At 39.4% G+C, this 10,983-nt stretch overlaps 1 protein-coding gene across 2 annotated transcripts in view; it reads left to right on the forward strand.

Annotated features, from left to right (window-relative positions):
* The window catches only part of CALD1 (caldesmon 1), a 130,456-nt gene that overhangs the window by 115,967 nt on the left and 3,506 nt on the right, over positions 1-10,983 (forward strand). For both annotated transcript variants that reach the window (XM_052638560.1, XM_052638562.1), the window contains 5 exons: positions 185-228; positions 334-412; positions 2,564-2,701; positions 3,167-3,262; positions 9,372-9,452. In XM_052638560.1, the coding sequence (XP_052494520.1) occupies positions 185-228; positions 334-412; positions 2,564-2,701; positions 3,167-3,262; positions 9,372-9,452 (438 nt within the window). The remainder of the gene's footprint in view (positions 1-184; positions 229-333; positions 413-2,563; positions 2,702-3,166; positions 3,263-9,371; positions 9,453-10,983) is intronic.

The raw sequence follows: 10,983 nt of genomic DNA on the forward strand, positions 1-10,983 counted from the left end.
ATTATGAAATCCCTAATATGTCATTTTCCTCCCTAGCAGAGGTGTTGTGCACAGCACCCTCTTACTCTTTGGCACTCTTTGGTGCTTTTATTCCCCAGGTTCAGGGAAAATAATAGTATGGACTGAGAAACCCTCTTTATAAGCTGAAAATATTAACTGGTTTTGTTTTTTTTCCTATTCCTAGATAGAAGAGCGAGCAGAATTTTTGAATAAGTCTGTGCAGAAAAGGTAAATATGGTTGATTGTTGAATTGAGAATCATCAACCATTATATGTAATGGAAAAATTCTCTCATATTTCTATGCATGTCTGTGTGTGTTTATTTACTTAACAGTGGTGTCAAATCAACTCATCAAGCAGCAGTAGTCTCCAAGATTGACAGCAGACTGGAGCAATACACCAGTGCAATTGAGGTGAGAGATGTCCTCGATGTTAGAAAACTGAAGTGAAAGTGTTGGTCACTCAGTTGTGTCTGACTCAGTGCGAACCCACAGACTGTAGCCTCTGTGTTATGGTCAAACAGAAATCGACTCTGACTGTAGAAACAATCAGAGAAACACTTAGGACAATAATCAAGTCCAGTAGTGTTAGAATGTTAATGATGCTTTATTATTTTGAACTAGTTATAGAGAAAGCAATAGTAAAGATAAATTATAGAAAAGTTTTAAATAAATTGTTATTTACTACTTTCCACCTGAGTATTCTTTAGTGAAGGTGTAATTTTTTTAATGAATGAGTTTGTTACTTAACTGTATTATTTATATGTTCACAAGTATATCTTCAATATTCTTAATTCCTTATAAAAGGTGTTCCCATATATAGTTTAAACAGGTCCTTTACAACCATGATTAGTCCTTCTTTGTCTATAAGAACTTTTATTATCAAATAAATTGATAGTATAAATTAATATAAAGATGATAGCCAGCTGGAATTTAATAGTCAATTTCAAATTGATTGTTTTATATTTGAAGGATCATAGTTTTATGCCTCTGTCTAATCCAACTTTCTTCCCCCCTCCCCCGACCCCAGTTAACCTAGGAGTTCTACTCTATTTGGAAATAGTGTATATTTCCAAGTACCAAAGCACTAAGAGGGTAGGGTGCCATTGATCAAGATGCAATACTGATTTTTTTTTTCCTCCTTTGTGTAGACTTTAGTTTTAGTGGTCTGCTATGATGTAACTGGATCAGTTTGATTTGATTAGATCCTGTCCTTTGTACTGCAGAGTGGAGATGCCTATCAAATAGTTTGTAACAAATGATGAGAGGGAATAAGAAAGAGTTCTGGATGGTTTATCAAGTGAATAATCAAGTCCTAACATTCACGAGGAGATTTTCAGAAGATTAAATGGCCACTAAAATATAAGACAAATAAGACAAGTTGCAAATAGTTTTCTTCTGTGGTTGAATTGGTCATAACTCTAACAGGGTTAATGAAGCCAAGACTATGGCTTCAGCCTTTACGTAGTCCAGCAGTGGGGCCACTCACCCTGGCTGCCCACCTTGATGATACAGCCACAGGCCCCAAAGCAGGACCAGGAGAGAAACTGCATGACTCAGGGTATGTGCATCACTACTGCTGGAAAAGTATCTTGGATGCACATATTTCTTTTTTACACCTGTTCATTCCTTCTTCTAGTATATTCTCCATGCAGTGGTCTCTCAGTCTTTCTCGATGTTTTGGCATATCCCTATCTTTGGTCCTTGGCATGTACTCTTAGCTCTGCATGAAACGGTGTTTGTGCTTTCCTTCACCAACCTCTTTGAAGTCTTCCATCAGATCTGGGTTTAAATGTCTCGTCCTCAAAGTGGACTACTTTTGCCCCCCTTGACAAAGTGCGTGCTCAGTTGCACGGTCTTGTCTGACTCTTTCCAACCCTTTGGACTGTAGCCTGCCAGACTCCCCTGTTCATGGGATTTTTCTGGCAAGAATACAGGAATGGGTTGCTGTTCCCTCCTTCAGGGAATCTTACCAACCCTGCGATCAAATCCATGTCTCCTGCATCTCCTACAGTGCAGGTGGATTCTTTACCACTTGAGCCACCTGGGAAGCCCCCTAAACTAAGTACCACTGCCCTGTTGTGTGGTCTCTTGGCATGCTTTCAGCTCCACACTCATCTTTCATAGCACTTATTGCAACATGAAATAATACTGAATAACTAGTTACCATCTGTCCTATTAATGTCAGTCCAGTGGGGCTTACAGAGCAGACTATCTTGAGTGCCACCATGTCCCCAGAGCCTAGGATAGTGCCTTGCACATAGCAGGCACTCAAGAAGTGTCTGTTGAAGAAATGAAGTAGCGTATCACTATAACAATAAGTGGGGGGCGGGGAGATGCTAATGAAAAGCATATTTCAATTTGAAAAGATCCTCTGAAGTAGATATAATGGTTTATTTGGAAATAGAGATGTTATCAAAATGTATAGAAATTATGAGTCATTTTTGGTGAAGGTGTTTACCCAATGAATTTGTTGAGTGATAATGTTGAGGAGGACAGGCTCGCTATAGTTTTATGAGAACAAACCTATCAGCGCCAATCCTAAAAATAATTCACATACTTCAGGGAACAAAAGCTGCAAAACCTACAAAGCCAGCGGCCTCGGACCTTCCTGTTCCTGCCGAAGGTGTCCGCAACATCAAGAGCATGTGGGAGAAAGGAAATGTGTTCTCATCCCCCACTGCTTCAGGCACACCAAACAAGGTGAGCAAGGATTGCTGTCTTTTCATTCTGGAGGTTGGATTCCCCCCCCTCCACCTTTCTTTTTTTCCTTTTATTTTTTTTAGGAATTACATAGTTAATTACAAAAGCAGTGAAGAAAGTATAATTCTTACATTCTTTTGCAATGACCACAAAAGCAGGCTCAGAAAGAGTGTGTTCCTGAGGTTCTATACTATGCCCTGGCCAGAGGCCTCTAAATACAATGCCCGGAGTTCATCACTAACCTTGGGATTGGCAGGGGAGATATGAAGTGCAGAAGGAAGAAAACCAGATATCATATGCTTTCAGTATCAAGTTCAAGATTTATTTTCCTTAAAATAGTCCATATAATGATCGGTAATTGATTGGTGCTGTATGAAATAATACTGAATAGTATTTTGAGGTTGCTTTGAATTTGCAGGTAGTTTTTTTTTTTCCCCTTCAACATTGGATGCTTGACCTTTACAGGAAACCGCTGGCTTGAAAGTGGGGGTATCCAGCCGCATCAATGAATGGCTAACCAAAACGCCCGAGGGAAGCAAGTCGCCTGCTCCCAAGCCTTCTGTAAGTAGCTCCAGGTTTTTCTGAATGTCTTTGATAGCTCAGCTTCCAGCAACAGAAGAAAACAAGCTGTTGGGGTATTTGTCTGGGAAAAACAGGGCCCCTGTTGTTGGCTGCAACTGCTGAGTAACAAACAAGGAGGGGCTCAGATGAGAGAGAGCAGTCCCGAGCAGCAGTCATTGCCCAGAAGGTAAAACGGAACTGTCATCACCTCTCCTCCCACAACGCTGAGGCAGTTCAGATTTACCCTGTTAACTGTCTGCGTGTTTAGTTTCTGTTCTATGAGTTAAGCTAGGAATTTGAAAATGTCAAATCATCTTGGCCGTTTCTCTGTCAAGAGCACCCCTAGACTTAGAGTGTTACGCTGGCCATCGAACTCACATTTTCTAATTTGCCTAATTTCTGTAACTTAACACAAAAATACAGTGATTAGGTAGTTGTTGAAATAATTGCTGTAATTTCCTTGTCAACACCTCCAAAGGAAAGCCATTAAAAACAAAACAACAGTAAGACTAGAAACTATAAAAACTGGTTAGGAATGTTATTTTTGGAAATTTAAAATCTTCTTATTAAGCATGGCTTTCTTACTAAAAATATTCTCTTAGCCTTTTCATTGAATGTATATGATAGTTGCCTTGCATTTATCATTATAATCAAAAGCCTTATTCTCTGTTCAGTTGGCTTTTATAGCTTTGTTGGTGCCCAAGGTAGCAAAAGACTCTGATGTCACAACCACCCCATTCCAGAGGAAGAAGAAAAGCTTCGCAAACCCTAGGTCTCTGCACCATTGAGCATTTAATTGCATCCATTGGCTCCATGTTTAATCTCCAAAGTCACTAGAGTTTATCACCTTGCCAACTGAAAAAAGAAAAAATGGAAATATTTCCATACCCTTGTTAGGTACAGTTCCTTATAATCAATTAATATTTAGCCTGAGATTCTTTACTGAAGGCCTCTCAGAGATATAAAACTAATGTGAACCCCTGGTTTACAACTGGAAAGATAATATATTGAAAAGAAATCTTTTTCCCACTCCCAGTAGATATAGACTCTTTGTGACTGTGGACTGTACCCCCTGAGACTACTCTGTCCATGGGATTTTTCCAACAAAAATACTGGAGTAGGTTGCCATTTCCTCCTCCAGAGGATATTCCTGACTCAGGGATCGAACCCACATCTCCTGTGTCTCCTGCATTGCTGGCAGACTCTTTGCCCTCTGGGCCATCAGGGAAGCCCTCAGATATACGAAAGGAGGCCTATAAAAGGAGATGGTAGGGCTTTCTGGGTGGCCCTAGTGGTGAAGAACCCGCCTACCAGTGTAGGAGACTTAAGAGATGCACGTTCAATCCCTGGGTCAGGAAGATTCCCTGGAGAAGGCATGGCAACCCACTCCAGTATTCTTGCCTGGAAATCCCATGGACAGGAATCTGGCAGGCTACAGTCCACGGGGTCAGAAAGAGTCAGACATGACTGAAGTGACTTAGCACACACAAAGCGAGGGATGATACCCTCAAGGTATGTGATCTTTAGTGCCTCAAGTTTCCCCAGCACCCCCGGGTGATATAAAGAATGGAAATTATTTTTTAATGGCAGTTTATATAAAGTTTTATGGTTCCAGACCAGTGTTTATCAACCTTATTGAATTATGGACCCCTTTGAAAACCTAATGAAATCTAAGAACCCTCTCCCCCAAAACATTGCATATAATACAAGTTCACCAAGTTTGTGGACCCATTTAAGACTTCTCATGATAGCAACATAAGAAGAAAGAGGTGTATGTTTTTATTCTTTCTTCTTGGATGAATATGGCGCATTGCTGAAGGAGGTGATCAGTTTTTTATATGTATTTGCAATCTTGTTTCATTTCAGTTCCAGATTATACTCATATATTTGGTCAAGGACCTGACTCATACTCTTTTATCAACACTTTAACTGATAAGCCTGTCATCTATTTCATCCTAATGGGAGGGTTAAAAAGATTCAATTCAGTTAGTATTACAATAGGTATAGCTGAGTCAAGGTTTCCACAAAAATCCGTATTTTCTGGGAATTACTGATGACCTCCTAAAAATGGCAGGACAAACAGGCATTACAGGGAAATTACAAAGTCATTGCCTGCTTTATCTAATATTTAATAAGTAATTTGCTAGACTGTCTACTAGGGCAGGGGTCCCCAACCCCCAGAACTTAGGAACTGAGTCACACACAGCAGGAGGTGAATGGCAGGAGAGCAAGTGAAGTTTCATCTTTATTTACAGCTCTTTTCTATCACTTGCATTACTGCCTGATTCTGCATTTTGCTGAATTGTATAATTATTTCATTATATTTCACAATGTAATATAATAATGGAAATAAAGTGCACAATAAATGTAACACACTTGAATCATCTTGAAACCATTCTCCCCTACCCCTGGTCCATGGAAAAATTGTCTTCCTTGAAACTGGTCCCTCATGCCAAAAAGGTTGGCAACTGCTATACTAATATCTAGAGAAGAAAAGGAAAGAAGAATGTGGCAATTGGTATACATCAGAATGATCTCTTTTTCCCCATGTCCCATTGGATTTTGTAGACTAATGTGGCTTCCTCGATAAAGGCCAGGTCGAAAGATAATGCTACATAGTTGATGTTATAGATAAAAGGCCAGCTTCAGTATTCTTAATAAGCAACTTTGAGCTTTGTGCACATTCCAAGAGTCTTAGACCAGCAACATGTCATTCAGGAAAAGAAATAACTTGGAGTTCAACAAGGCAGGATTGTGAACCACAGACAATAAGGATCCAACAGAAAGGAAATGAAAATGTCCAAACTACTGGAAAGAGCTGGAAGGATCCTGTAGATATGAGTACATGAAATTTATCAGACAAAAGGTTAAATCCAGGAAGGCAGCTTAGAAAGTCAGGTCAAGAAAGGCTGTTGTCTAGGTCTTATCCAGGGGGTTTCACTCTGGTGGCCTGCAGCTAAGATCTGTGTAGACCAGGCCATCGTGCTTTATTTTCCCTTTTAAAATTATAATTCAGACACATTTTTGAGGTGTGGCGGCATGCACTCTTTAATTTGTCGATTCCCTCTTTTCAAAATTTAACATTTTCTTCCACCAGCTACTTCCAGCTTTTGAGTTTCTAACCTGTCTCTTCATGACAGACATGTGAGTTTGACAGCCTGGGGATTCTGGTCAGGCTGACACTGAGCTCAGGATGTCAGAAGATTACCTAAGGACAACAGTAGAGAGGAGGCTCCCAAAGCCACCCTTCTAATTGGGGGCCATAAGCGATTTATTCTTAGCACTTGGTTTCTATTCCCTGGCATATGTGTGTGGAGGGGAAAGCCAGGGTTGTGTTTGCAGATGTGTGGCACGTGGCCATTAAGGAAAAATCAGACAGAAATTTTCTCACCAAAATAGTGCTCATCCAGTGAAACCTCAAGAAGAAGGAAAAGAGATTCGTGTTCAGTTCTAAACTTCACCTAAGATAAAAACCATCCTCTGCTACTAGCTATGAATTAATTTTCATGTAATTAAAAACGTTCAGAAGCTTGTCAAATCAATATTATTTGGGGTTTCTGAAAATTAATAACTTATTTAAACACTGATCTATACCTGGTTCTTTACTGGGACATCTATTGCTATTTGTGGGTAGAATTTACAGGACTTCAATGTCACTGTAAAATTCTGAATATGTCTGCTGTACCTGGTTTATCTGTTCTTTGTGTCTAAACTACATGTTATATACAGCAATTAAAATGCTAATTTATCTTTCTTTTTGTTTAAAAAAAAAAACAACTTTGTCCTTCTCAGCTGAATTCTCTTCTTCATTCTTTGATCTCTGGTTGACTGGAAGTCTGCTCTCCTGCCTTCATTTTTCCCTGTTCTTCTGGAGTGGGTCTTTCTCTAAAATGTAGTAGGCTGGTCAGGTAATTTCATTTATATTTCCCATTTGATTTAAAATGCCAGTTTGCTACTTGGATGTTAATATTTTCTTTAAATGGACTCTCTAAACTCTTTAAGTGACCTCAAAAGATTCATAGGCAGGATTTAAGGGAGATACAATTCATTTTCCTCAGTAGAAGAGTATTCACATTAAAAAAAAAAAAGTATTTGTCTTATATAAATCAAATAAATAAAGTAGTAATAGCCACTTTCCAGAGCTACCATTAGCATGTTCCTGATTATAGTCTCCAAATTTTTTAAACAGTCTTCCAGACAATTTGGCAGCTTCTGCCTACATTGGAATATACAGTGGAATTCTTCAAAAACAACCTGATTTGTTGCTTACTGGTTCCAAGTTAAATAGGTGTAACTCTCTAACAGAATATCAGGAATCCACATCACAATGAAAATCCAGACATTTACTGATAATAAGATTAAAGCAAATCTGAACTGCTTCACATGATACTATTTAACCATTGCATCTTCAGCATTACAATCTCAAGAGTTATCTATGAAAAAATATATGTCCACTTAGACTGGTGTCCATGGGTAAATGCAATTGCTGTTAGCTTTGCCTTCTAATGAGAAAAGGGTTTGCCAAAATAAACATTACTATTTCAGTGAAACACATTTATTTTCCAGAAACTGCCTTTGCCAAGGACTAATATAAGCAAATGTTAGAAGAGAAGTAAATGGAAACAGAAATTTGGATCCTTGTCTAAGCCAAATTCATTATGAGGTAGTAAATAAAAAATCCAAGATATATGGCCGTTATCATATTTTAGTATTTTCTTCCCAGGATTTTCACGGGTTCTTGCATATGTCATCAACCTGTCAGTTTCTCTTATGGGTACAATTTGTAGTAAATGTTTACTTTCATGGGGCTGGCTTCTCCTGATACACTTCTGAATTACCACTTGCTTCTCAGAAAACATAAAATTATTTTAGTCTGAGGAAAGTGCAATTAGAAAAATGTCCTAGATTGGGCTGCCCTAAAAGAGTGGTTCCTATGCAAGTAGTGTTCTTGGGACCTGAAGAAAACACTGTAGGAAGTGAGGCGGGAAAAGAAAACAGCCAATTAAGAATGTTTATTAAGCAACTCACTATGTGAGCTTTTAAACGTAACCTCACTGGGAAAAGCCTAGAAGCCATCACAAAACACATGCTTCTGAGTTACCCTACCTGAGGCGTGAGCAAGTCTAAGAAATATTCTCGCACCCAATCTCATGGATGAGTGATTGAAGACTGCTCTTAGGGATGACTCTGAACATCCAGGTTGCCTCCTGGGTGGGCTAAGTGGGCACCTGTAGCCAGAGGAAGTCCTCAGGCGAAGAGATGCAGGGTTGGCCACTGGGAGTCCAGCTGATATGCATTAGTCTTAAGGGCTGGGGGCCATGGGGCCAAAAAGAAAGTTAATTTTAAGGGATGAAGTGCTTATTCAACCCCCTGAAAATTATTTATTTATTATAGGTATTTTTTAATTTTTAAACTTTTTATTTTATATTGGAGTATGCCCCCAAATTGGGCTTCCCTGATAGCTCAGTAGATAAAGAATCCACCTGCAATACAGGAGACCCTGGTTTGATTCCTGGGTCAGGAAGATCCCCTGGAGAAGGGATTGGCTACCCACTCCAAAATTCTTGGCTTCTCTTGTGGCTCAGCTGGTAAAGAATCCACCTGCAATGTGGGAGACCTGGGTTCGATCTCTGGGTTGGGAAGATCCCCTGGAGAAGGGAAAGGCTACCCACTCCAGTATTCTGGCTTAGAGAATTCCATGGACTCCATGAGGCTGCAAGGAGTCGGACACGACTGAGCGACTTTCACTTTCATACCAAAAATTATTTAAAACCTATGTGCTATTCACTTCTAAGAACATAGAAAGTTAAAAATAAGCTATCTCATTTTAAATATGCTTATATTCCAATTTTACAGGCCAATAAACAGTGAGTCCTCAGTGAATAATGGGACCTCAGTGCTGGATAATTTGAGCCCAATCTCGTGTCACAACATAGGTCAGGGTCTATATAAAGTCAAACAATGGTTAACAATCCTTTTGATTCAAACCATTTCACATCACTCGGATAAAGTGTGTTACACAAATAAACAACCATGTTGTGATTTCTTTAGACCTGGCCAGAAAAAAACGAAGAGCCACGTATCAATTTTTCTGCTTTCTGTTCATTAGGATTTGAGGCCAGGAGATGTATCTGGCAAGAGGAACCTCTGGGAAAAGCAATCTGTGGACAAGGTCACTTCCCCCACTAAGGTAATCTACTGGGAGATTTGTTTTTCATGGGTTCATTTCCTACTGTATTCTGCAGTGTGAGGTCCCAGGGTCAAATGAGAAATAGCACTGATCCATATGGTACAGTGAAGGGCAGTGTCATGGAGCCTTCAGCATGGTAGGTTTGTCAGTTACACAAGGTAAATAGTCCAGATCCATGAGATGGTTCCCGGACATTCTAGAAACACCGTAGTGAAAGGGGCATTGATCTATACCATGAAACTCTTTCTAAGACATTCTAAGTCCAGGTTTGCAGATCAGAATTTTCAGATTGCCCAGGGAAGAAACATCTCTCCCTGAAGGGTAGTTTGAAAGCTGCTTTCTGGAGCCATTCTAAGGGGTCGCATTGCCAGCAGCCTAGGACTCAAGGCTAATATGACAAAAAATTAAAATAACATTCAAAAGTTAGCAAAATTTGCTACCCTATGAAAACTAGTAGCTAAGGATGTTTGGATTTGTCTTTTTTTTCATCTTCTGCTCATTCTTCATAAAGGGGACTCTGGACAATACCTAAGTGATGCACAAACTAAAAACAGGACCCCTTGTTGTAGCATTTTATTTCAAGTAATAATTCCAGTCTTCTCTCTTGGTAGAGGGAAAATTGTAAAAAGAAAAATCAGGGAGTGACAGTAAAATTAGGCTAGTCTGCTTATGGCCAGGGTAGAACTCCATACACAGAAGCACTTTTTTTTTTTTTTTTCCAGTTTTACTTACTTGAGTTTTCTTTTATTTTTTTATTTTTTAATTTTTTTACTTTACAATACTGTATTGGTTTTGCCATACATCAACATGGATCCGCCACAGGTGTACATAAGTTCCCACTCCTGAACCCCCCTCCCACCTCCCTCCCCATACCATCCCTCTGGGTTATCCCAGTGCACCAGCCCCAAGCATCCTCTGCATCGAACCTAGACTGGCGATTCGTTTCTTATATGATACTATTGTTTCAATGCCATTCTCCCAAATCATCCCGCCCTCTCCCTCTCCCACAGAGTCCGAAAGACTGTTCTGTACATCTGTGTCTCTTTTGCTGTCTCGCACTTTTTAAGCATCTTAGGACTGAAGAACCTCTCAAAAGCATCTGAAGAATCACTGCAATTCACAAAAGGGAAAGAACTGCTTCCTCTTTCCTACTTCTGTGTGCTTAAGTCTGGTGCTGTTAAGTCTGAGTGTGTTACTCCGCCTTCTCTATTAGTTCTCAGTTGTTACATTTTGGTAATAAAATCCACTGGCTGAGCCTTTCTACTTAAATGACTTTTAAATAAGCTTTCTAAATAATCACTAAATATATTAAAAATATCAGTAATAATTATCACCATTACAAATCGCTAACATGTAATGAACATACACTATATACAAGCCACTGTTCTGCCTTCTCAACCTACCTTATCTTATTTGACCCTCCAATCACCATTATTTATTTTATTTTTCAGTCACCATTATTATTATTAGCCTCATTTAGATCCGAGGAAAATGAGGCACAGAGAGTTAAGTAACTTTCTCAAAGTCACAC

The sequence above is a fragment of the Budorcas taxicolor genome, chromosome 4 (genome assembly GCF_023091745.1).
Source record: "Budorcas taxicolor isolate Tak-1 chromosome 4, Takin1.1, whole genome shotgun sequence".
Lineage (NCBI taxonomy): Eukaryota > Metazoa > Chordata > Mammalia > Artiodactyla > Bovidae > Budorcas > Budorcas taxicolor.